This window comes from Dothidotthia symphoricarpi (assembly GCF_010015815.1).
Source record: "Dothidotthia symphoricarpi CBS 119687 unplaced genomic scaffold P153scaffold_25, whole genome shotgun sequence".
NCBI classification, from domain to species: Eukaryota; Fungi; Ascomycota; class Dothideomycetes; order Pleosporales; family Dothidotthiaceae; genus Dothidotthia; species Dothidotthia symphoricarpi.
This window is the reverse complement of record NW_022985032.1, coordinates 1-24,339: the sequence shown is the minus strand read 5'-3', so window position 1 is coordinate 24,339 and position 24,339 is coordinate 1. Positions and strand designations below refer to the sequence as shown.

The 24,339-nt window shown below is 46.0% G+C and overlaps 10 protein-coding genes across 10 annotated transcripts; 4 read left to right on the top strand and 6 right to left on the bottom strand.

Moving 5' to 3' along the window:
- Positions 1–73: 73 nt before the first annotated feature.
- Positions 74–2,077, bottom strand: P153DRAFT_435491 (aldehyde dehydrogenase). Its single transcript, XM_033673153.1, has 2 exons — positions 1,442–2,077; positions 74–1,392 (listed from the first exon to the last, which is right to left on the bottom strand). Exons 1-2 carry the CDS (start codon positions 1,770–1,772, stop codon positions 224–226), a joined length of 1,500 nt encoding a protein of 499 aa, XP_033518231.1. The 5' UTR covers positions 1,773–2,077; the 3' UTR covers positions 74–223.
- A 2,963-nt stretch (positions 2,078–5,040) lies between these two features.
- Positions 5,041–6,672, bottom strand: P153DRAFT_351318 (uncharacterized protein). The gene is made up of 4 exons (XM_033666333.1): positions 6,285–6,672; positions 6,002–6,211; positions 5,445–5,895; positions 5,041–5,384 (listed from the first exon to the last, which is right to left on the bottom strand). The coding sequence occupies exons 1-4, from the start codon at positions 6,315–6,317 to the stop codon at positions 5,224–5,226; spliced, it is 855 nt and encodes a 284-aa protein (XP_033518230.1). The 5' UTR covers positions 6,318–6,672; the 3' UTR covers positions 5,041–5,223.
- A 1,084-nt stretch (positions 6,673–7,756) lies between these two features.
- Positions 7,757–9,467, bottom strand: P153DRAFT_351315 (uncharacterized protein). Its single transcript, XM_033666332.1, has 5 exons — positions 9,151–9,467; positions 8,847–9,080; positions 8,496–8,790; positions 8,283–8,438; positions 7,757–8,224 (listed from the first exon to the last, which is right to left on the bottom strand). Exons 1-5 carry the CDS (start codon positions 9,181–9,183, stop codon positions 7,875–7,877), a joined length of 1,068 nt encoding a protein of 355 aa, XP_033518229.1. The 5' UTR covers positions 9,184–9,467; the 3' UTR covers positions 7,757–7,874.
- Positions 9,468–10,249: 782 nt separating this feature from the next.
- Positions 10,250–11,457, top strand: P153DRAFT_327489 (uncharacterized protein). The gene has a single exon (XM_033665329.1). The coding sequence runs from the start codon at positions 10,704–10,706 to the stop codon at positions 11,364–11,366; it is 663 nt and encodes a 220-aa protein (XP_033518228.1). The 5' UTR covers positions 10,250–10,703; the 3' UTR covers positions 11,367–11,457.
- A 255-nt stretch (positions 11,458–11,712) lies between these two features.
- P153DRAFT_303129 (uncharacterized protein) lies at positions 11,713–12,576 on the top strand (the record flags this gene model as incomplete). The annotated part of the gene is made up of 1 exon (XM_033664490.1): positions 11,713–12,576. The coding sequence occupies one exon, from the start codon at positions 11,713–11,715 to the stop codon at positions 12,574–12,576; it is 864 nt and encodes a 287-aa protein (XP_033518227.1).
- A 35-nt stretch (positions 12,577–12,611) lies between these two features.
- Positions 12,612–13,265, bottom strand: P153DRAFT_401406 (uncharacterized protein). The gene is made up of 2 exons (XM_033671902.1): positions 13,248–13,265; positions 12,612–13,190 (listed from the first exon to the last, which is right to left on the bottom strand). The coding sequence occupies exon 2, from the start codon at positions 13,142–13,144 to the stop codon at positions 12,896–12,898; it is 249 nt and encodes an 82-aa protein (XP_033518226.1). The 5' UTR covers positions 13,145–13,190; positions 13,248–13,265; the 3' UTR covers positions 12,612–12,895.
- A 277-nt stretch (positions 13,266–13,542) lies between these two features.
- P153DRAFT_401405 (uncharacterized protein) lies at positions 13,543–15,047 on the top strand (the record flags this gene model as incomplete). The annotated part of the gene is made up of 2 exons (XM_033671901.1): positions 13,543–14,343; positions 14,430–15,047. 2 exons carry the CDS (start codon positions 13,543–13,545, stop codon positions 15,000–15,002), a joined length of 1,374 nt encoding a protein of 457 aa, XP_033518225.1. The 3' UTR covers positions 15,003–15,047.
- A 439-nt stretch (positions 15,048–15,486) lies between these two features.
- Positions 15,487–17,144, top strand: P153DRAFT_303483 (cytochrome P450; the record flags this gene model as incomplete). Its single annotated transcript, XM_033664518.1, has 4 exons — positions 15,487–15,768; positions 15,842–16,538; positions 16,640–16,877; positions 16,955–17,144. The coding sequence occupies 4 exons, from the start codon at positions 15,487–15,489 to the stop codon at positions 17,142–17,144; spliced, it is 1,407 nt and encodes a 468-aa protein (XP_033518224.1).
- Positions 17,145–18,398: 1,254 nt separating this feature from the next.
- Positions 18,399–19,274, bottom strand: P153DRAFT_361483 (GroES-like protein; the record flags this gene model as incomplete). The annotated part of the gene is made up of 3 exons (XM_033666987.1): positions 18,399–18,406; positions 18,449–19,025; positions 19,083–19,274. The coding sequence occupies 3 exons, from the start codon at positions 19,272–19,274 to the stop codon at positions 18,399–18,401; spliced, it is 777 nt and encodes a 258-aa protein (XP_033518223.1).
- Positions 19,275–19,761: 487 nt separating this feature from the next.
- Positions 19,762–20,677, bottom strand: P153DRAFT_351308 (uncharacterized protein; the record flags this gene model as incomplete). Its single annotated transcript, XM_033666331.1, has 2 exons — positions 19,762–20,335; positions 20,394–20,677. 2 exons carry the CDS (start codon positions 20,675–20,677, stop codon positions 19,762–19,764), a joined length of 858 nt encoding a protein of 285 aa, XP_033518222.1.
- Between the last annotated feature and the right edge of the window lie 3,662 nt (positions 20,678–24,339).

Here is a 24,339-nt window from a genome sequence, read left to right as displayed (position 1 = left end):
TTTGTGTATGAGGTATCAACGCAGCGGTCAACGAGCAACCAATTTGCATCCCGTTTACACATCATAATGCGATATCCGGTCATCTACCTGGCCATGATCAGTCATGTTGGATCAAGTTTGTAGCACAACGGGTCACTTTTCGTGTCAAAGTTTCAAGAGAAACCTGATCTCGCATTGACTAGAACTACGCAAAATCCAGGATTGTCGCTTTCTTGCCAGATTTTCACAACTTGTTACCCAAATTCACATGTACAGCCTTGATCTGAGAGTAAGCCTCCAATCCTGCTTCGCCTAGCTCGCGCCCTATCCCGGATTGTTTCACGCCTCCGAACGGTACTCTGTAGTCACAATCCTGACTGCTGTTGACCCAGACCATTCCTGCTTCAATCTCCGCAGAAACACGATGAGCTCTTTCAAGGTCTTTGGTGAAGATTGCAGCTCCGAGACCGTAGATTGAATCGTTAGCCATATCGATGGCTTCTTCTTCGCTTGAAAAGGTAGCGATGACCACAAACGGTCCGAAGACTTCTTCTTTGTAAATTCGCATGCTTGGTGAAACCTCAGTGAATACCGTTGGCTTGACGTAGAAGCCACTTCCTGGACAGGCCTCTCCCCCTTCAACCAATTTGGCTCCTTCAGATTTGCCGATCTCAATATATGACAGAATTCTCTCATACTGTTGTTTGGTCACTTGAGGACCTTGAAAGGTTTCTTCGCTCCATTGGTCACCTATGACAGACATTGTCTTGGTTTGTTCACGGAATTGGGAAAGAAATCGTTCATACACGGACTCTTGGACCAAGATGCGGGACGTGGCCGTGCATATCTGTCCCTGGTTGGACATCACACCATAGTGTGACCAGCGGACGGCTTGCTCCATGTCTGCGTCGTCAAACACGATCAACGGCGATTTGCCCCCAGTTTCAAGAGTCACGTTCTTCAGCCCCACAGCAGCGATCTTCATGATCTGACTAGCAGTAGGTGTAGATCCCGTGAAGGCGATCTTGTCGACTAATGGATGTTGTACCAAAGCAGCCCCGGCCTCCTTTCCGAGCCCGTTGATGATATTGACAACTCCAGGTGGGAATCCGGCTTGTTTAATGAGTCTTGCCAAGACGAGAATGGACAAGGGCGTTTGCTCAGCCGCTTTCAAGACAATCGTGTTTCCGCATGCCAGCGCTGGGCCGAGCTTCCAACAAGCCATAGAGAGAGGGTAGTTCCAGGGGATGATCTGGGCGATGACTCCAAGGGGCTGCCGGATTGTATATGCAAACTTCTGTGGAGTCGTGCCTATCGTCTGACCGGAGATCTTGTCGGCCCATCCGCCATAGTAACGCATCGTTGAGAATGCTTCTGGAATATCGTCGGTCATGGCTACATTGTACGGTTTGCCTGGTATGATCAGAATGTACCTTTTGTTGTGATCGCTAGTTATACATACCATTGTCCCAAGCATCTATAGTTGCCAGAATCTCTTTGTTCTCCTCTATCAAGTCGGCGAGTTTGAACATCAATCTTCCACGATCTGTATTAGATAACAGCTTCCATTCTGGACTCTTCAGGGCTTTCTTTGCTGCCCTTACCGCGCGATCCACATCTTGAGAAGTCGCAGCCTGAACCAGAGCAATTTCTTCTTCTGTTGCAGGGTCTATGGAGGAGATGGTATTGGCCGGATCGGATGAATCAACAAACTCATTGTCGATGAACAGCCCTGTTGGTTGTTCCCACTCTCTACCATTGGGTGCTTTCAGTTTGAGAGTCTTAGAAGCCATTGGGACAGACAAGGTTGAGATTCAGAAGAGGTTGAGTTGGAGATGGTGATATTCGGGCGTAGAAAACGTTCTGTTATCTCTTCCTCCGGCGCATGAAACCCTCAAACTCCGCCACTAGAAAAGGCGTCATACGAGGATTGGAGTTGAAGTGTGGGTCTGAGCGCCAGAGCCTCAACACATTGACGTTATTTGATGGGATAATATCTTGCCTGAACCTGTCGGGTTCCTTGCGCTGGACGAAGAACCAGCGACACGGGCCGCACCGCAGCTAGAATTTGCGGACTCGGAGCAAAGCGACTGTTGACCCCGCTCTGCTGATATTCGCCAAGAGTCATGTTGGAGAGCGTAATCGGAGCTGATTTCGGAATGACATACCGCTCTGGGGAACTTACGTCAGCCACGCTGCTGATTGGCTACGTCATAGCCCCGCTTGGATAATGCAAAGCGGGACACTTTGGATGGGTAATTTCATGAGGTTACTAATTCAAAAGGCCACAGAGATTGACCAATCTATCTAAGTACAGAACTCACCTTGATGAATATATGAGAAACATTTGTAGTTAAACATTCCACGAGAATCGCCATAAATCCCTTAAAACTTGAGCCTTCGAGAAAGTGACACTTGTATGTAGATCGCCTTCCTCGTCTGCGTTCATTCCTATGGAAGCTAACACAGAGCCTGCTGGCAAGATGATTGCTGTTTTCAGTTCTGGGAGGATATTTGGAACCTTTCGTCGATTTTCCTGCCGTTTACAACGAAGGCGGCACTCGCGAATTTCGCTATCTCGCTGGGATAGTCGGTCCATGTGAAGGTTTAGGGTCCTGCACCTGGATAAAGGTTCCCCACTGGCCGTTGCTGATATCTTTCGAGTCACTGTCAGTTAAGCCTTCAGGACCCTCACATTGCAATTTTAACCTGGTGACTGTCGGCGGCGACACGATCTCTCAGCCATTCAAGTTCAAGGATCATATGAACTCTTCAGAAGAGTGCGTGGGAGGTCTCTGACGTGGTAGAGATCGTGGCTGTGTATGTATATGATATGATGATAGACCTCTTGATCTCGTCTCCGAGTTGTTGATCGGAGGGTGGGCCATTTCTGGTTTGACAGATCTCGAGGAAGATCTCACTGGACAGAGTTTCTCGATACTCGGATTCACAACGTTTATCTTGTCTACACTTCTTACAATCAGCAGAATGCTCGTTTCTGGAATCCTCGCCTTCGATGATGATGTTCACTGCAACAGTGTTTGGATCCCTGGGTTCCAAGAGAGCAAACGGCACGTATCACATCCAGGGCTAGGCAAAATCACCGATCACAAGACCGAACTACCAGATCGAAACCATAACAAGATTGCGATGCCTGATCCTACTTTATATTCTAAGGTATGTAATGTTTGACTACGCGTTACCTGCTCAAGATGCTGACTTGGAGGCGCGGGGTTTCAAAAGGTCTCTTAAGTGCTTTGTTAGAGGCAATTGGCGCGTTTGTTTCGTCCAATGCAATCGTCACGGACATCAATCATACGGCCCTTATATGTAAGACTAGAGGCACCCTAACTGCCTGTATCAAAGTTTATGGTTCACCTGTTGCAACCAATCCCAGAAAGAGTGATTGAAGATTCTTTACGCTGTGCAATGAGACTTGACATACCGTACCTTGGGGTCGATCGTTGTTGTATCAACCCAGTTGAGTTCGTTTTGAATACTTCGAGGCAGCTTCTCATTCAAAACATGAACAAGATCTACTTGTCTGCCGCACTCACGATCATCAACGCGGGGGAAGACAATGGTTTACCTGGCTTATCAACGACCTCGCGGGCTTCATCGCTTGCAGCGGTGATATATGGACGGAGAGTAGCACAGGTATTAAAGTCGTAAGATCAGATATCCAATAGTACATGGCCTACTCGAGAATGAACATATCAAGAAGGCATGCTGGCTTGAAGGCGCCTGGTGTTTTCTGATACGCAAGTTCACTTCCAATACAATCAAATTCATTGACTTGAGGCGATATTGAGGATGTTCGAATCATATCAAGATCGGGAGCCACAGGTAAACGAAGTCGGGGCTTGTTCAAAAACACAAGCCTTTCCATCTTCCACCGAGGGATCGTCCACCTGTATAGCTACGGAGCTTTGCAACGCATATTCAGTGCAAAATCTGAGTATGACAATGATGCTCTAAAAACCTGCATGGGAGTCTTTTCCTGATTATGGAGGGGTCCTACACCTGTTTATTAATTTTGGGGTTTGCCATTCTGTGCAAAAGCTGATGCCATATTTTTAGAATCTCTTTTCTGGAATTTCGATTCCCTTCAAGGTGCTCTATCATTGATCCAAAGAAGTGGCCTACCTCCAAGAAGCTTGGTGACTTGGAAGAAATGCTTGAGGTTCCACACTTGCATTAGATTTGGGAACACTGGAATTCCACAAACCGCTGTTAAGGTTGAGGTGCAGCACACGACTTGAGAGAAAGACTTTACCGTTAGGGACTATGTTGTAACTATTAATGACGGTGGAATTTCGGAGACTGGTGTCCGCACTTAATCTTCGCTGGATGGCTTTTCACTCTACGCATATGGCCTGTAATCCTCGACCCGCTAATCCTTCCCTGTTTTCTGGAAAATAGGTTAGAAGTCTATAGGGAGAGTCAGGTTAGTACCCAGGCAGTTGAATACAAGCTTGGAAGAGAGCGTTAAGTTGCTTTCCTCAAGACCGTGGCATGTTATACTAGTCGCACATCGGAGTGGTTGATTTCACGGCATAATCCTCCTTCCCCATGGCTCAGCTACGAACTATAAATACGAGCAATTGAGAACATGTAAGCTGTTTTGCTACCCTGAAGTGATTTGATAAGACTAGTGTAGGTCGTATACTAATGTGTGCGACGAAAGACTCGATGTTGCACACTAATTAACATGCAAAGAACGAACTATCCATCTTGTCTGACAGTTTACTTGTTAATACAATGCTTATCTTATCAAGATATGTTAGCGAAAATCAATGTTCGACTGAGATGACATTATATTGTGTCGAGAGAAAAGCACCAACATAATGGTTTATCTGTCTACGAGTGATACAGTTTCTCTATTGAGGAAAGCCTAGAGTTCTACTACGCAGTAACTGATTTGCAGAGACGAGCGGTAACTTATCTTCTGCCTATTCGGCATAACACTAACGATAGCTAAACAGAAAGAAATGTATTAAAAGCATCTTAAGCGATGACTCGATCTTTTACTCGGTGCCAGCTATACATCTATTAAAGTTTCACGATAGAACCTTCTAGACAACTCATAGTGAGACTTGCAATATGCCTTTTCAGATTATTACTCTTTACAATAAAAGTCAAGCTCAACATGATTCTGCGAGGAAGAATCCCTATTTATTAATCTGGTATGGAGTTTTGATATCCTTTAAATGCTCCCAACTTTCGTCAAATGTTCATACATCCTTATACTGAGTGGTCTTTCGGCTGCTCGATGTATTGTTCTGTCTCGTTCGTGCCAGCAGTAGAGTTGTTTTTTCCATTGCCAGAGGACCCTAGGAGTGGCTTCAGTCCGGGTAGGGAGACGACAATGATAGAAAGAGCCATCTCGACCATGCTGAGGGGATCTACGAGAGGGTTGTGTCAGCTATACTGCTGTAGCAATTTACCGAAACACGACAACTTACAAACAAGGTTCTCTTGGCCAGTACCCACGTTGAGGCAAATGAAGCGCACAACTCCTGACATGATGGTAAGGGCTCCCAACACGAAGGTGAGATTGACACCAGCCGAAGCCTTGAGGACGCCTTGGATCAGGAGGACGAGAGGTACTGCGTAAACGATGAAATAACAAGCCAGATTTAGCGTGAAGTTCAGAATGAAGGGCTCCGGGGCATAGAACACGGAACAGGCGCCCTCCTCCTGAGACCATTGCACCGAAACGTCCTTGCCACAGAAAAACGTGTCATCGAATAGAATAGTCAGATAGCATGCGACAACAAAGACGGCCATGACCCAAAGTATCTTCCGCATCGCCGGTCGAGTTTTGAGGTCGAAGAAGGTCCAGTAAAAGGCCAGCATACTGAGCTTGGGAAACCCCATTCCAAAATCGTAGAAGTAATTAGAGGAATATGAGATCTGTGCATGGCTAGTGTGAGTAGTTGCTTCCAAATCGCCCACGAACAAGATGAGGAACAAAGTTGCTCTGTATGAGTTGGAGTAAGTTTACGAATAAGATTCGTACCTTGGATAGCTTCTCTGACGTTTCGTACTCGTCCATTACGCCCATTTGAAATGTGAGAGTGTCACAAATGATCAAACCCAAGGCATCGAGGGCGGAGGCAATCAGCAGGTAGTCGGACCAGTCTAGTCTCTCACGGAGACGGAACAGGCGCGCGTATATGCGTGCGCCGACAAACAAGTAGGCAAGTACCAAGAGAATCCATTCCGAGACCTGTCGCGGGGCATGCTGTTAGATAACTCTTTCGAGCAACGACGCCCAGAAGGTAATTTTCATAGGAACGCACCATGCAATCTTTGCCATCAATATAGTGCACCATCGTGTCGACCTCAGATAAGGGGGTAGAGAGTATGAGTAACGATAAAACGAGCAGTGATGGCGTATTAATTTCTTGCTTGAGTTGGGTGGAACAGGCAGTACGTATATTGTATGCTCAAGGGTGATGGAGGGGGAAGTTCTTAGTTTCGGTGGCTTTGAGGTGGTTCCTTTCAACGGTTGGAACGTGCTTGTCACGGAAACTCGGCCGGGACATGCTACAGATTGAGAAGACAGGGTACATATCGTACCACAGCAGACTTTGTACGAGAAGATAGGAAGACGACTGGCGATCTCGAAAGTCGGGAAGATGGCGCGAACATGCAACACAGGTGTTCAAGGTTCACGATCCTCGCAGGATCAGCCAAAGTAACATATTCTGATATCTACCACTTATATTGAGTCGCCCGGGTATACGCGCGGAAAGGTACTCCCCACTAATATACGGGGCAGTCCAGGTGGCGTGTTTGGTGGGCAGATACCAACAGTAATCCTGGTCCCGGAGCGGCTAGAGTTGCGTGGACTCGGTATGGGCTTGAACTGGAAGGTACCCGCCGATCGCATTTCTCTCACCTCCATCTTTGTCATTACCTTACAATAAGTGTTCCTTTTGTTGGATGCGTTCTTGTCAATTGAGTATGACGTCGATGTGCAAGTCAAGTAGCCGCGCAAGCGACCTTTCGTACTTGTTAGTATGTGCTCGAGCGACAATTGCCCAAATCCTTGACATGGGAGTTGATATCATCAAGTCTTATTTTTCGCGAGTGTAAGTAGCGCAACTTCACAAACGCGATAAGCGGCCTAGACCTACTGCGTACTTACCCTACACTTCTAGCTTACTCGAGGGGATATGGAACAAGACTGTTCATCACTAGTATCAATGTAAAGCGATAAAGCTTGCACTCAGCATTAATTAGATATCTTACGCTGCCTACTCTCTTGCTGAGTCCCGCCCACGGCATGTCCAGATATGAGATCTTCCAAATTCAATCTTGCATTCGTTTGTTGCCCAGCTGCAATTTTGACATGTCTACGCCCCGCTGAGTTCTCGCCCCACATTAGCGCACGACCTATATGTGCTCCATGCTCCTGAGCTTGAGGTAATTAGTTATATGCATGGCCGGAAGCGGCCCGCAGTCCGTCTGGAGAAACGTTGAAGTAAAACTCAAGACACTAATTGTTATTTTCCTATCATGCAATCTGCTCCAGCCGTTCTCATATTTCAGAATCAAGCAGCTTTGCAGTATTTGAATCTGTATCCTAACATTCACGCGCAGATTTCCACAATTCATCAAGGCTTCCAGAACCTGACGCAGCAGTTATATGCTTGCTAGGTATGCCTGGTTTATTCCACTTCGTCGGATTATGGATATATGTTGTGGTATTTGCACAATTGATTATACGGTGCCAGCGATTATAACCATGTTGAGTTCTTTGATTGTTGTACTACCCTAGTCCAGTATGCCAGATAGTACGCCCGAAAGCTGTGTCCAACCAAAGGGGAATAGGGTCAAACCAGATTGTAGCGTGATCGACCATTCATCAGATCCCCGCACTGCAATTATGCAATCTCTTCGGGGCGTTGTGCTTTGTCGTCTAGCGAGTTTGAGAATTGCACACTGATTCGGCGAGTCTCATAGATGACGTCCTTCCTTCCTATAGAATTGAGCTCTACTTCACTTCCTGAATCTTCTTCTAGATGCACACGAGCGTCGTGCTTGGCCCTGCTGGATGAGATCGTGAAGCGATTAGACCCTGATGTCAACTTTCGATGATTGTTTTCGGTACGGGAAGATGAAGACCCAAATGTTTTCATAGATGAAAATATGCCGCCGCGTCGCAGGGAAGACCTCATTGACGGTAGTGATACTACCATTATAGCAGCAGCCATCTCAGCCATGGAAAGTACAACTATACATGCGTTAGCACTTGGAGTTCAAAAATGATTTCTCAAGAACTAGCTACTTACAGACATTGGTCCACGCGTGTATAATCTCTATCGTTGCAAAGCGTACTATGCTTACGGCTATAGTTATAGCACCAAGTGAAAATGTTGCGATAAGACCCCACATTTGACCTCGATTGACTTGTAATTGGCGGAGAAGAGGAAAAGGCAGCATACAGACTGTTGAGAGATAATTAGTATCTGGTCACATTATCACAGTCGGGATGTGTCACTTACTGAGCAAGTCTGTCACCACGTTTGTCACCCAGTCGATTCTAAAAACCTCTTTGGAATCAAACGTATTACAAGCACCTTCTGCTGGAGACCAGTTGAGGGTTACCTGGCGGCCACACCAGAAGGTATCCAAGAAACAAGTCATTGTCATGGCGCAGCCAGTAGAAACGGTGACTGTGTAAAGTGCCTTTCGTGACCATGGCATCGTCGGAGGTATGAGTTTGTAGTAGAGGGCTAAGATTGCTAGCTTTGGTAGATAAATTCCTGTGTCATAAAAATAGCTTCCCGCAAATTGTACCTAGTGGTGTAACAGTCAGCTTTCTGTTCACCTCGATATATTGTCTGGAACATTACTTTCTTCAGAGCAACAACATGAGCTATCGATGGCTCTGGTGCATCTGGATCATCTTCGGCCATACCACCCCATTTGTACGTCATGACATCGGTGATGAATAGTGCGATAGCATTGATGATAGCTGCTATCAGGAAGCTGTCGCTTATAGTAGGATATTGTCGCTGCAAGAACCGCGGAATGAGGCGGCCAGAAGCTAAGAGTATAGCAAGAGCTAATAGAAAAGCTTCGATGGGCTTTGTACTTGAACATTAGCATCAGGGAGGTAGAAGACCAAAAATATAATCTTCTTGATAGGATACATACTATGACAGCCTCTGGGGCAACGCCTCCTGCCATGGTCGTGAGTTATCAATCGATGCCTCTTGAAATGAAAATTGCAACAGCCAAAAATGTCTTGAACGACGCAAAGTTTGAGGCGAAGACGTCAGTATTATCATTGTTAAGGCCGCTCCAAAATTCGCAAGCTAATCCATCGGTGTAATACCCATCGGGAATGCGGCATCCCAAGGTGTCAGCCGTACCATTCTGACAACATCGACCCTGTAGGGTGAATGGTGATGGTTGTCGGGATATCCTCGCCGCATTGGTATCGTGTATTGTCAGCTGAGATCTTAGTTCCGGTTCTGCAGGAACTACCCAATGTCCTGGTAATCTTGTTGGTAACCACCATCGTGTTTGACAGCCAGTGTCCTAGTATCTGCAGGCCGGCCTAGTTCTGCGGGATAACCTAGGTCCACAAGTCGCTACCCTGGTTATTTGCTTTACATGAGATTTGGCCTATCAAGCTGATATCAATTGGTGACGACTTACCGGTAGCTTGGAGATTGGACAAGCACGATATGCAACGGTTGTCGTTTTGGGTACATTAATGCGGTGCAGCGCGGCAGAGTGCAGTCCGCTTTTTTTGATCTCGCTCTTGTTGCCTGAAAAAGACTTTGCCACAAGTTGAAATTCTGGGGAGTAGATGTATGTTCGCGTTACATAGTATATGCAGCTTACTGTGCTATGCGCTCACTGGTAGATTGGGTATGTACGTATCGTTAATGGCTGTATTGGATTCCAAACATGTGGTTCTGGAATTTATTTTTATTCGCTCACTATCAAAAGTATTTGCCCCAGAACTGATGTGCCAACAGCCGCGCAGTTACTATGAAAGATTGGAAGAGGACAAGCACTGTGTGGATTGTTCAAAACTTCGAATAAATGCATAGTTACAAAACATGCTGACATACCCGATCATGTACGCGTTCTGCCAGAGAAACGTTCAGAGAAGATTCTGAGCAAGCCAGTGTTGTTATCCACGGCAGCAGGGTGAACGTCACGCCATCTGTGGGTTCGCCAGCCCCGTCGGAACTGGGCACAGAACGAGATGTTCAGACCGACATGGCTCCTCCACTCCACCGAACCACGAGCTACCGGATAGCGCACGAACGTATGCATGGAGGGATGCAGGATGGCGCCTAATTTGTGTTTTTTCCCGACTTTAAATTTGCAGCTCCTTTCGCTGCCGCGACTGCCGGACACGCTGCATCGCTGCACGAGCGGGTGCAGCCACACAGAGGAGCTGCAACCGCTTATTTCCACCTACAGAGGCGATATGAATGCTTGGATTTGTGTGCGAAACGCCCACCAAAACTAGCGATGCTTTTGCACCCTCATATAGTGGAGTTTCCAACGAGCCCGATAACAAAGCACCCTTCCTTCGCAGACTTTGCTCGCCCTCCTGGCAACCTCACGGAGTTGGTGGCCTGACCAACTCTGCCCGTATAAACAAAGGCGCTAGGAATGAGCCGCAGCGTGGTTTTCTGTCTTAAGCGCCCGAATTCGTGCCCCTCGCCGTGTTCGTACAGGCAACCATGGCTCTACCAATCCCTCCACGTTCGAAACCTCTGCCGATAATTCACATCAATGGATTCCCTGGAACCGGCAAATTGACGATTGCACGAGAGGTCGTCACTATTTTACAGGGGCACTTTGCAGCCTCTGAATCGGGAGAACAGGTCAAGCTCGTACACAATCATCTGATGATAAATCCCGCCGATGCTGTCTTGCATAGAACGCAACCAGGCTATCAAATACTCCGCAAAGCGCTGCGGGATGCAGTATTCTCGACATTGAAGAGCGAACCAGCCACGTTCACCACGGCCTACCTGTTCACCGACTGGCAAAGTGGTGATGACATTGGCACGGAAGTGTGCAAGGATTTCCAATTTACAGCGCATGAGCGAGGTTGTGATTTCATTCCCATTGTCATCACCTGCGAGCAAACGGAAAACATCGCCAGACTTCGCAATAGTGATCGAGAATCCTGGCACAAGATCACCGACGCTGAACTTCTGGTGCAATTTCGAGAGCAATTACACCCACCGCCGGTCTATCAATTCGAGAATGTGGAAACGCGCTTGGAACTTGATGTTACAAAGCTTAGTGCCCAGCAAGCAGCAAAATGTATTATGCGGCATGTACTTACATGTCTGTCGAACGGCGTAAACAGAGCTGTTTACAATTTCAAACAATAACGATGTATATAGCTATTCTATACCAAAGCACTAGCACGTTATTGACTAGCACTGCTGCTGTATAAGAACCCGCCCCCCCCCCACCCTTTTCCCTCACCGTTGGACCTATATTTCTCCTCATCTCATCCAAGTCCGCATGCTCATCTGTTTGAGGGGTACTATACATCTAAACCTCGCAATCGCAGTGAGCAAGAGTCTTTTCCAATCCTCCAGTCGCTCGTTCTTGAGCCTCCCTCTTCACCACCACCGTGCCCAGTCCACCCAGACCGCCCCTGCCATGGCGCAACTACTTACAGACGCGGAAAAAGCCCGCGTTCGGGCTTACATGGATCATCTTCACAAGGCTATGGCCATCATCACAGAATCAGAGTTCGATCCCGACAAGGTCAATGCTGCTCACGAGGCAGCTGCCAGGGCGCATCCCGTTAGCAAGGAATTGTTCCAGGCCTATAGGGACGAGTTCTTGACAGAAACGCCTGACCTCCTGAAGGTGTTGAACGACTTATTTGATATCCTCAAACCAGACGCGCCTTGGGGTCTGGCCGTGTACCGTGCCTCGTACAACGACGATGCGGCTTGGCATCGTATACTCTCTGTACTCCGCCAAGAGATCGAGTCAGCACTAGCAGTTCATCAGGCTCAACCAGGCATTGTCGCAAGACATAAGTTGGTCGTAATGGATGATCAGTCTAAATTTGAAGGAGCAGGTCCCGAAAAGATCCGCGAGCATTTCAACAGCTGGGCTGTAGATGAACTACAGCGTAACTGGCGTGCCGACCTTGAGCCTGCAACTAAGGACACAATAACTGGCGCAGCTGGCAGCACAGATCATCTGCGCTATGCTGGATCTCGCTACAACTTCTGTCTTCTTGTTGACAACATCTGCCTTGAATCAATCAAGATGATGAACAAGCCTGTGTTTAAGCTTGTTAAGAGGGACTGGGCGCCTGATAGCGAAGAAGACGAAGCTGAGGAAGACGAAGAAGACGAGAAGTTTGCCTGGGAGGGTGGAGAAACAGATAATGAGTATGAAGATGTTGGTTGGATGTACGTCGACGCTAGTGACTACATTGATGTTCAGGATCAGTTGCAGGAGGATGATTTCTGGCCGGAATTGTATGTAAGGCCGCCGCTTATGCGTTGGGAGGAAGATTTCAACAGGGCGCCTGGTTTCTGGCGACGGAACGCATCTTCTGTAGAGATAGAATAAGACTACTTATCGTAGCTTAGTTAGCTTATATATCCCTCTTACTAAGTTCGATCAAAGAATAATTCTGATAGCAACACTAGTCGCTTAGCGATATAACGAGCACAGGATCTTTGTTGAATTTAGTATGTCGCCGATATGTGTGTTAGTGTTTGTTAGCGTCATATCTGTTGACAAGCGGATGGGCTGCCCTCATCCGCAAGGTTGCCCTTGGCGCCTGAGACAAAGTACAGCTTATACCTATGTGCATGTTACGTATGGTTCTCCTCCAGTGTTATTCTGAAGATGTTGTTGAGTTTCCGATCCTCCCACGCTTCTATGCTCAATTCCGGCGCCTTCTGAGCAGGCTGGGGTGTTGGGTCATTGCTTCGTGGCTGCATGGCTTTGATGGTGATGCACTTTTTGGGGGGCTCGTCGGTCTTAACACCCAACTAGGAGAATGGATTTGGGGACGACATGAGCTCAGTTTGGGGCTTCGGCGGTGGTGGTACTTGTGATTGGGTAGGCTTGGGCGATGAAGTGCTCGATGATGCGGCTTCGGGAGTGGTTGAAGGTGGCCGTGAGGGAGCATTTGAAGCCGCAGGACCGCCTAGCTTTGCAAGGCGCTTTGCACGGATCTAAGAGATGTCGTCGTCAGCGTGTCTTTTAGACGGGTGACTAGCAGGTGGGCTCACCTTATCGGCATCGGACATGGCATCGGGAGCAGCGGCAGGCGCAGGCACAGGCGCGCTGCATCAGGCATTGCGCTCTCTTGTTGGTCAGACATGAGACTGTTTTCCTGGTCTGTGACTCGCATGTCAGCCACAACACTAAGTAGGTTCATCTATCGGTGGCTGTGCCTAGCGAATACAGTACCTAGGCACTGTAACACTATACAAGATAAAAGAGATGGGTATTCTTTTGACTGCGAGATACATTAGCATTGTCTTCCGTTGGTAGACCAGCAAACCGACCACGCAGACACCAGACATGCCGCCACCGCCAGTCGAACTCAGCACGACGCTGAGTGACTTGTACTCGCTCGACGGCGGCGATGCCAACGACATAGCCTTATGTTACACAATCCCTGCGCCATCTAGGCGTGCACTCTCCCTCTCATGCCCGCTCTCGCAGAAATACGCATACCAGAGCCCAAGGAGTACGAAAGTGGGACCCGACACGACCGCTCGATTCGTCCTGGGATGCATGTCTCAGTTCTACGGCTTCGTCGCTGGGCCGATGGACCTCCATCTGTTCGACATCGACGCGACCAAGATGGAGCGGGCATACCAGACCTTCAGTTGGACGGCAGCCGAGCGATCGCATCGCCAGGACGCCCGCCGCACGTACGAACGCGTGCAGGCTTCGCAGCGACCTAATCTGCACTCCATCGAGACGCCCGGGCAGGCGGTGGAGCTGGGTAAGACCAAGAAACTCGCCACGGCGTCGCCCATAGATTTCCTCAACCACGACCCCCAGATCACCGTGGTGCCGCAGGAAGCGCACTGGAAGATGCTGAGCAAGCGCACCTTGGCAGAATCCGGACTCCCGACGCCGCCGACGCAGATCATCGAGTCGCAGTTGGTCGCGCTGAGCAATGGCGCCGCCGTCGATCCCGTCAACAACCCTTTCTACCAGAGAGGCCTCTCCGACCCTTACGCCAATGTCGACTATGTCCCGGACAAGGACTCTGACAAGGAAACCACGCGGATGATGGCGGCACTTGTGGACCGTCCGTTGCCCTTCGTCGTCAAACTGCCTCATGGCTACGGCGGACATGCTGTCTTCGTTGTGCGCGACGAACAACAGCGCCAGCACTGTCTCGACACCCTTCGCGAACAGCTGCCCGATTCCTTCCCACGTGCTTGCTTGTGCAGGATCTTCTCCCAGGCAAATCCATCGCCGTGTCTTTCTTCGTCACCAAAGCCGGCCGTGCCGTATTCGTGAGCGCCTCCGAAGAAGTCCACAACGAAGCGGGTTCGTGGACCGGTGCACTGATGGACTACGCCGCCCAGGACGCGCTGTCAGTCCAGTCCAACGACATCATCAACACGGTCGCCGCGTATGTCTACGAGAAGGGCTTCTACGGCCCCATGGGCGTGGACGTCATGACTGATGACCAGGGCAAAATCTACGTGATTGACTTGAACGTGCGACACACTGGTAGCTACTCCCTGGGGCTGATGAAGAAGCACTTCCTCGAAAACCAGAAATTGCCCTTCGGCGGATTGCTCGCGCCAATACCGATCATGGGAGATCGAGATGCATTCGAACGCAGATTTGCAGACGAAATCGAGAGCGGCAGACTGGTCATCACTGCTTGGTGTCATAGCAAGGTTGCGGGTGGTCTGGTTACTTACAATGCCGCTGGCATGATTGCTGGCGCCGAGACTCGTGAGCAGTTTCTGGAATTCATGGACCGCTTGAATGCGATCACCATCAAGAGGTAGGGTATTATCGTTTTTCGTGGATAGATCGTAGTAATGTTAATGCACAATGTATGTATGTATGCGTGCACCTTTCCAGGTCATGATGTCCGTGTAGGCGTTTTTGTCACTTGCTTTCTGGCTGACGTCTAGACACTTATACTGCATGGAAGTCAGCCACAGCCCGCTGGGAAGTCGACACCCAAGTCAGCTAACATGATCGAGCGGGGTGGCTTTTCCTGGCTGTCTACCTACATGTATATCACCTTTCAAGACTGTCGAACGAACGAGATGCTCACTAGATCATAGCGCCCATCCGATGCGGCCCATCATGTTTTCTGGCTTGGACGATGTGGTAACTAACCTGAAAGGCCACAATCCTGTTACGCTGCTATCCCTCTCTGCGATAGCATGTATAATCCTATCATACGCCGTCCGGTGGCTCATCACAGCACAACGCGACCGGGCCTTCGCATCCAAGCATGGATGTAATCCCGCGGGGTCTGTGATGCCAAAAGCCACCGACTTCTGGCTCTCGATCAAGGACATTGCCAACAAAACCTATCTCGAAACCGCGGTAAAACGATACGCCAAATGGTCTACAACTTACGAGGCGACGGCGCCGTCTTTCGCGAAACAAGTCTTCACCATCGATCCAGAGAATATGAAGACGATTCTTCCGACGGACTTTGAGCGGTGGGAGCTTGGAGATAGGCGCAGGGTTATGTTACAAGACTTGATCCAGAACTCCATTTTTGTTGTTGATGGGAAAGCTTGGGAACACTCGCGGGTGAGTAAAACAATTCAATTTGCACACACACAGTCCGAAGATAACGATCTAAGCTAACAATATCTACATCCAGGCCCTCCTCCGCCCCAGCTTCAAAAAAGTCAACACAGAAGACACCGGTTTCTTCGAGGCCCACTTCCAAGAGCTCCTCCAAGTCCTGCCCACCATCAACTCGTTCTCCGGTCTCATCGATGTCGACCTACAACCTCTCTTCCTCCGCATGACCCTCGACTCCGCGACGGAACTCCTCCTAGGCAAATCCTTCCACGCTCAACTGTCGCATTCCGAGCCCCAAACGAAAGCCTTCGTCGAAACCTTCGATTTTGCCACAAGGAACGTGTACAAATATGATACCTTACGCAACGGCTTCCTCTCCCCACTGGGAATGCTCAACTGGGCTTTCCGCGGCGGCGGCAAAGACAAATTCACAAAGTCCTGCGAGGCGGTTCACCGGGCCATCGACGATAGGATCACACAACGACTGCAGGAGGGTTTCAGTAGTGCCGCGGATATCAAGAGGTATATTTTCTTGGAGGGTTTGTCGCAGGAGACGAACGACAAGACGCAGATCCGCGACGAGATCCTCAGCGTTCTGTTCGCGGGCCGTGATTCCACTGGTTCTTTGCTCAGCAACGCCATATTCATGCTGGCCCGGAAACCTGAGGTTTGGAACACGCTGCGTGAGGAAGTTATGAGGGTAACGCAGGGATGTTTGCCGGACGCTTCGATGCTTCGTCAGATGAAGTTTTTGCGCAATGTTCTGAACGAAAGTACGTATGATGCTTTCGCTCTTGATCACGCCCTTTAGCGATCTCTGGAATGCCAGAAACATACAACAAGCGCTTATCGTTACTGATTCTTTTCCTCACAGCCCTCCGACTCTTCCCACCAATCCCAGTGAACGCCCGTGTTGCAAACGTCAACACCACCCTCCCACGCGGCGGCGGTCCCACTGGCCAAGATCCCTTATTCGTCGCAGCCGGAACTCGAGTCCAATACCACTGTTACGCAGCTCACCGATCATTCGAAACGTACGGCCCGACTGCCCTCGAGTGGGACCCCTCACGTTGGGACGATGCCTCCTTCAAACCGGGCTGGGGTTATTTGCCGTGAGTAATACCCAACTCCATGCAAGATTTAAAAACTTGAAGGATCGATCAGACGAGCTGACACGATTGGTGCACAGTTTCAACGGCGGTCCCCGAATCTGTCCCGGCCAAGTCTTCTCGACCTTCGAGTTTACGTATATCCTCGTGAGGATGGCGCAGGAGTTCAAGTCGGTAGAGAGACGCGAGCCGAAGATGGAGTACGAGTCTAGTATTGGGCTTTCTACGCTGAATCGGTTGGGGACTAAGGTTGCTCTGGCGAAGGCTTGAGTTGGGGGGTGTTGATCGAGGTTGCGGTATTGAGGTGATAGTTGATGGAATAGTGTACGGATGGGTGATTGTGGTTGTAGTCACTCATATAATGATCCTAAGATTCTTGTTACATTGCCTAGAGCTTCGACGTTGTACTACCTTAGGACACCGAGTGTCTCGGAAACGTGTGTGCCTAGCGATCAGATTTCAATACATGCTCTACACTTGCTGCGTACTACCTTCGAAGCCCGAGTCTATTCGAGTGTATCATACCAGAGAGAAGATAACACGCGGTTGATTCTCATCTGTACCTCTCATCTGCCTCGTTATCAGTATGTCCTTCCATCGTAAGCCGTTGTAAAACCTTGCTTTACGTGGTTATCGTATCTGCCGGTTGTCCGGGTCTCAATCCATTCGTCAACGATAGTTTAGTTTGTCCATTCAATCAAAAAACGAGTCCAGACGACTAGAAGTCTATCAGACAATTAATCACCATGTAACGAGATTTTATGTTTCTGGATGTAAGCAAGTGAGTACCTTACCCCAACCCTGACCCTAAACTCTCAAGACGCATTCGATCAGACTCTTATTTGTCCCCAAGATTCACGACCTCTCCCAAAGTCACGCGTTTAGGAAAACCCTCCCAAACGTATACACATGCACCAAGTGCGACGACGACGACAATGTCTTCAACAGAACGCGCGCGCGGTAGCGGTGAAGAGCCAGGATGGACAAAGTTCGCGAGGAATAGATTGCATCACTGGAGCATACCGAAGACACCTCCAAAGCTCTGCCTATGGACATCACCTACCACGAATGCGGAGACTCTTATACCATCAATTGGCTCACCAATTGAGCTGGTAGTCGACACGGCTAGCCGCCAGCCGTCAATGGTCAATTGTGCGTCGCAGACATCAAGTCCACTGGCAAATGAAAGTGCAAAAGTCTGTACGAGAGTGGTCAAATGCACGTGTATTATTGGTACAAAAGTATTGCAACATAGAAAAAACAAAAAGGCTGCTACCTGGAACGTCGCCCTACCCCGTCACACCAACCGTTGGCGCAAGAGGCTGCGCATCCATCGCCGCCGCAGTCACCGGCACAGACTCCACCTCAAGCTTTCGATCAGCAGTCTGGTAAACAAGTTTCTGACCCTTGGTCTTGCCCTGCCTGATCAGCTTGACGCCGTCAATCAGGCCGTCGAACCCACCCGACTCTATTTGCGGCGTCGGGCAGCGGTTCGAGGCCAACGTTTGTTGTTTGGATCAGCCATCATTGCGCTGTTGAGAGGACGGTCTAGGTTTGATGACAGGTTGACTTACACTTCCCTCCGCAGCGCCCAATCGCTCGGTAGCAGATCTTAACACTGCTCTCCGTGGTGATGCAGTCGAGGGCGTAATCCAGAGCATTACCCGTGTAGCTTCGGATATCGTCACCACAACTCGCCTCGTTGTAGTCGAAGCACTTGTCTGCACCGTAGCTCTCAACCATCGCCATGCTACCCGTAGAGCACCTGGTGATGATATTTACACCGCAGCGACTCAGCAACTGGATGGCAGCCGTTCCGGTGTTCGTCGCTCCTCCGTACACCAGCACCGTCAGCTTGTCTTTGGTGGTGGGGCTCTGGAGCAGCTCCGAGGGCACCTCGAGGGAGCCGAAGAGCGCCATGCAAGCCGTGACGATGCGTAAAGGCATGCTGGCGCCCTCCGCAAGAGTCATGCCCGGTGGCATCTTGAAGCACATGCCTCCGTCCACCGACACATACTCGGCGAAAGCACCGCTTTGTGGGCGGAGACCTTCCATGCCGTCGGCCAGGCCGGCAACGCGGTCGCCGCATTTGATCCGTCCCTGTACTTCCACTTCTGGCGAGACGGCGACTACGATTCCGGCGCAGTCGGTCTGGTGTTGATGTTAACAAAAATGCGTGCTCGGAGGGAAATGGTGGAGACAACATACACAGTAGCTAGCCCCTTCCATGGCAAAAGGGCCTATCATCTTGGTGTCGACAGGATTCAGGCCGACTGTCACTGTCTTGATCAATACGCGGCCGGCTGTCAACTCAGGCATTGGAGCATTGTCGCGGATCTCGTAGGTGAGTTTGTCGTTGGCGAGGATTGCCCTTTGCACCTTCGGTAGTGATGAAGTCATCCTGGTATGTTGAATTGTGTAGTACTGACCGTGACAATTGCTGCTTGGTGTGCGTGTAGGTAGTTTTGTAGAAGACTCGAGTCGTGAAGACCCTCCACGTGACTTGATGTCAGCTGTCAAGCCGTAAGATTTACCGCAAAAAGGCAATGCGATGGCTGGCAGAGTAGGACAAGGAAGTGCAAACACCGGGGAACTGTTGCCACCGCAGTGTCAGCAGTGGTGATTAGTTATGGACTAAGGCCGAATCTCACACTGGCTGACTACTCCCAAGGATAAGCCACACATGACTTCTGGTGGCTTGGATTCAAATTGCTCGATCTGTTCGACTTACTACTACTTGATCGATGGTTCTGTGGTGACATACATGTACTGGCACGCTACTGAAAGTAAAACAAGCCCAGTCTGCGCTGAGAGCAGCTTTGCAGACTTGGCCATATTCGCTATAATCCGCTGCAACCGGCCAATTGAACCACCCCAAAACGGCCCTTCACGGGGTTACCCTTCTCCTCAATTGATGCCTCTCAGGTGGTCCCTGACCCGATGGCGGCTCACTGCGAGACGCAGAGCTACTCAGCTCAAGATGCCCCTCGCCGCCTGTATTTTTGCTCTCTTGGGGAAGAGGCTCGACCCCCCGTATACACCAGATCGACACAGTGATGATGACGACCTCTGGGATCAAGATCATAAATAGGTACACAAAGCCGTTCCCCACAACCTGGTTCCAGAACAGATCGCTGGTGCCGACGAAGATCAACGGTTCAACGTGTCGAATCAACAGCGGCAAAATGCAGATGGCGGGCGCGAGCAGTAGGCGATCCTCAATTTGGGAGTAGAGGTGGCGTGATTTTGCGAGCCAGAACCAGATGAACAGACCGATGGTGTAGCAGAAGACAAAGGCAACGACCACGCTGCTTGCGATTGTCCAGCCGGTCGGGATGAGGACGTTGTCTTTTCTACCGGCCATGGTCACATAGCCGCCTATTGACAGGCCAATGTCGAAGAGCATGAAGATGCTGACGGCGCGGAAGTACCACTTGCTCAGGAGCGGGACTGTCTGATTGCTGAACAGCTAGTCAGATGGATTGTATGGCCATGGAGTTGCGGGGGCGAGGCACTTACATTCGTTTCGGGAACTCCAAATAGAGGAAAGTGAGCAGGATGATACCCAGCGACTCACACACAAAGTTCGTCGTGCGCAGCGAAGAAGAGTCACTGCTGAGTGAAGCCAGTTTCGTGCTGGCTCCTACGACTCTGAGAATCGAGAAGACGCCTATGCAGAAGGAGCCAATGCGGCCAGTGCTCCGGAATGACCAGACGTAGAGGATGGCTGGAGAGAAACAAACGAGCTGTGCGATGGCGAGGCCATGGCGGAACCCAAACGTGTCACCGCTGCCGCTTGACATTATTATCGCGAGCAGACGATGCGAGTCCAAGAGAAAGTGGTCGGATCTGTCGTGATAGTGAGGAGTGTGTTACGGGCCACGTACCAGTGTGGGCGGTAATCGGATTATAAGGATCACTGAGGTACTGCGGCGTAGTAATTTACACTGGCATTAGGTGATACACTACGGTTAACAAGTCCCCGGTTGTAGAGGAATAGTTACCCCCTAGTACAGACGCTGTTTCTGTTCTTAATTAGGGGGATAGAAAGCTTATTCTATAATACTATATGTAACAGGCTAGGCCCGGTAGAACCTTAGCAAGTAAAGCCTTAGAGCTTAGCTACCCTAACTACTAACGCCTACTAGAAACAGCTAGCACACTACTAGAAGGACTATAAGTAGAGAGAAACTAGTACTATAGATCCTTAGTAAATTTATCTAATTTATACTAGTAACTACTCTTAGAGTTAGCCTCTTATATTTAAATTTACTTATAAAAACCCTTCTAAGAATTAGAAGAGTTCTAGAAAACTACTAGTAGTATATCTATTAAAAAAGATACTATAGTTACTAAGCTAAAAGCAGAAGCTTTATAGCTAGTAGAGATAGGCTTTATATAAAAAGTAATTAAGATACGCCTCTAAACTATAGCTAGATAGAACCTAAAGAAATAAAAAATATAGCTAAAACTTTAACTAGTTTCCTAAAGTCTCTAAAAGAATAAATAATAAATAATAAAGTTTATAAATATACTAATCTTAATAGCTAGCCTATTATTAGTAGTAGCTAGTAAATAACTAGTTAATAAACCTAATAAATAACTCTCTTTAGAAGAATTATAAAACGCATTATAAATACTTACCTAGAAAATAAATATTTTTAAGAATAATATACTACTACTACTTACCTCTACTAAATAAAAAGTATAATAATTAGAAAAAGAGGTATATAGACTAAAGGTAGTCCTAAAACTAGTTTTCTCTATAGTACCTATTAGGACCTATATAAAAAACTTTAAGATACTAGATTTTAACTACTTTAATAGTAACTAAAAGAACTATTAGAAGTTTAAAACCTAGATAAACTATAAGCTAAAATATAATATTAAAAAACTAGAATTAAGCTCTAGGTATATCTTTAACTAATTAAAAGAGCCTATAGCTAATATTACTCTATTATAAATAAATTATAATAAAATAAGTACTATAAAAGGCCTATAAATATTCTTAGATAAATAATTTATAAATAACTTATATACTAAGAAAGCTAGGTAGAAACTTTAAACCTTTTAGTAAAGAAAGCTTTTCTTATAATACTTTAATATAAAATTTATAAGGCTAGCCTTTAAAGTAGAAAAAAAGAGTAATACTAATAACCTAAAAATAAAGTATCTTAGCACTTTACAGCCTAACCTATAAGACTAAATAATATCTATAAAAGTACTAAGTAACTAAACTATCTAGTTACTAATAACTTAAGTAGTTACTATTAAGAAAAATCTTTTTAGAGCTAAGATTAGATCTACCTTCTTATATATAAGGTCTTTCTAAAATAACTTTATAAACTAGAAACTCTTAAAAGCTTACTTTAGTTAAGTAATTAAAGTAATAGGTAAAACCTAAAATAGAGCTAAATAGGTTTCTAAAGAAGAGTACTCTCTCTATAAAAAAAAAAACCTATATCTATATTATAAAAAACCTAAGTACTATACTAATAAGTACTTTCTAGTACTAGTTAATTATCTAGCTTAAGCTACTCTTATAGTAACTTATAACCTAAAAGAGTTCTTAAATAAGAAAATAGTAGGTTTAGAAAACTAGAAACCTCTATATATAGATATAAGTAGAAGTATAAGAAACTAAATTAAGAAGAAGAGTAGTTCTTATTATTTTAGTAGAACTAGCTAAATAGAAAACTATTAACTATTTATATAATTATAAATAATATAGCTATAGTATCTACCTTAATTAATACTAGCTACTTAACTTATTTAGTTATCTTCTCTATATTTATAAGAAATAATTATCTAAAGTATACTATAATTATATAGAAACCTATTATTAGAGTAGAAGAGAAGTTTTCTTAAATAGAAGTAGCTATCTAAATATAAATAGATATAAATAGCTATAAAGAAGAAATATAGGCCTATAAGCTAAAAAGAAATAAAGAGTATAACCTTATTTTAAAAAGACTTTAGATAGATAGATACTAGGTAATACTAGTACTAGTAAAGAAATCTATATTTATCTATAGTAGCTAGACTAAAATATAGAGCTAAGAAGGTAGAATACTTATAAAAGTTTCTAAAGCTATTAGTATATAGGTATATTTAGCCTAGGCTAAATAATTTTAGAAAAATAAATAAATCTAACTATACTCTACTTCTATAGCAGATATTAAAAAAGTACTAAAAAAAAAGAAAATAGTTAACCTTTAAAAAAAGCTACTAAGCTATTTATAAAGTAAGTTTAGAACTTTTCTAAAAGAAAAAGCTAATAAGCTTATACTACTAAAAAAAGCTACTATTAACTACTCTATTAAAATTATAAAGAAAAATAGTAAGCTAGTAGAAATTCTATAAAGGCTACTATATAATATATTAAGAAAAGAACTACTAGTATTATAGAAGAAACTTATATTATACCTAAACTATAAGTTTATTTAGGTAAGTAAATCTAGTACTGCTACTTCTATTCTATTTATAAAGAAACCTAAAAGAAGGCTATAATTCTACATAGACTACTAAGCTTTAAATACTATTATATATAAAAATAAATATTTTCTTTTACTTATCTATAAAACACTATTCTAAATTACTAAAGTAAAATAATTTATAAAGGTAAATATTATCTAAGCCTTCTACTAGATATACGTAGTAGAAAGAGATAAATAAAAAATAGTATTCTATACCTAATTTAGGTTATATAAATAACTAGTTACTCTATTTAGCCTTACTAATACTCCTAGTATATTCTATTATACCCCTTTAGGTTATAGACACCTCTGAAATTCGGTAGAATATAGCGAAAATTAAAATATAAATAGAGGTCTAATAGTAATAACATTATAGTTAGAACTTAGATTTATAATACTATACTACTACTATTATATACATCCTACTCTGTACTCTCTTTTGTAAAAGTTTTAATATAATATCTCTTAATTTTAAAGAGTTATTTAATATTTTATATCTAGAGACAGTTAGATAAAGCTAATCTTAATTAGGAAGTTTTAAGCTAACGCTAAATTAAAATAGGAAGTTTTAAGCTAACGCTAAATTAGAATAGGTAGTTTTAAGCTAATACTAAATATAAGTATAAAGCCTTAAAGAAAGAGAGGTAGAAAGTAACACTAGTTATATATTTAGTATTAGCTAGTAGTAAAAATTAGGTAGCTATATAGAGGCTAATAATACACTTCTTTCTATATAATAAAATATAACCCTTTTATTTTTAAGTATTACTACCTATCTACTAACCCTAACCTGCTAGTAGGCTTAGAGGACTAGTAGAAGAACTAGTTTAGAAGTAGAGGTAGTTAATACGTAGTTACTAGTAAGTGTTTCTAGTAACTATGTACTAACTATACCTACTAGCAGGCTTAGAGGACTAGTAGGAGAACTAGTCTAGAAGCAGAGGTAGTTAATATATAGTTACTAGTAAGTATTTCTAGTAACTATATAT

Coding starts and splice junctions, on each gene's coding strand:
- P153DRAFT_435491 (XM_033673153.1), bottom strand. CDS start 1,772: ATGGCTTCTAAGACTCTCAAACTGAAAGCACCCAATGGTAGAGAGTGG. Junction 1,393..1,441: donor TATAGATGCTTGGGACAATG/GTATGTATAACT, acceptor TGATCATACCAG/GCAAACCGTACAATGTAGCC.
- P153DRAFT_351318 (XM_033666333.1), bottom strand. CDS start 6,317: ATGGTGCACTATATTGATGGCAAAGATTGCATG. Junction 6,212..6,284: donor TTGATGGCAAAGATTGCATG/GTGCGTTCCTAT, acceptor GCCCCGCGACAG/GTCTCGGAATGGATTCTCTT. Junction 5,385..5,444: donor TGGCCAAGAGAACCTTGTTT/GTAAGTTGTCGT, acceptor ACCCTCTCGTAG/ATCCCCTCAGCATGGTCGAG.
- P153DRAFT_351315 (XM_033666332.1), bottom strand. CDS start 9,183: ATGGCAGGAGGCGTTGCCCCAGAGGCTGTCATA. Junction 8,791..8,846: donor ATGTTGTTGCTCTGAAGAAA/GTAATGTTCCAG, acceptor TTACACCACTAG/GTACAATTTGCGGGAAGCTA. Junction 8,439..8,495: donor CGTGGTGACAGACTTGCTCA/GTAAGTGACACA, acceptor ATCTCTCAACAG/TCTGTATGCTGCCTTTTCCT.
- P153DRAFT_327489 (XM_033665329.1), top strand. CDS start 10,704: ATGGCTCTACCAATCCCTCCACGTTCGAAACCTCTGCCGATAATTCAC.
- P153DRAFT_401406 (XM_033671902.1), bottom strand. CDS start 13,144: ATGCTCCCTCACGGCCACCTTCAACCACTCCCGAAGCCGCATCATCGA.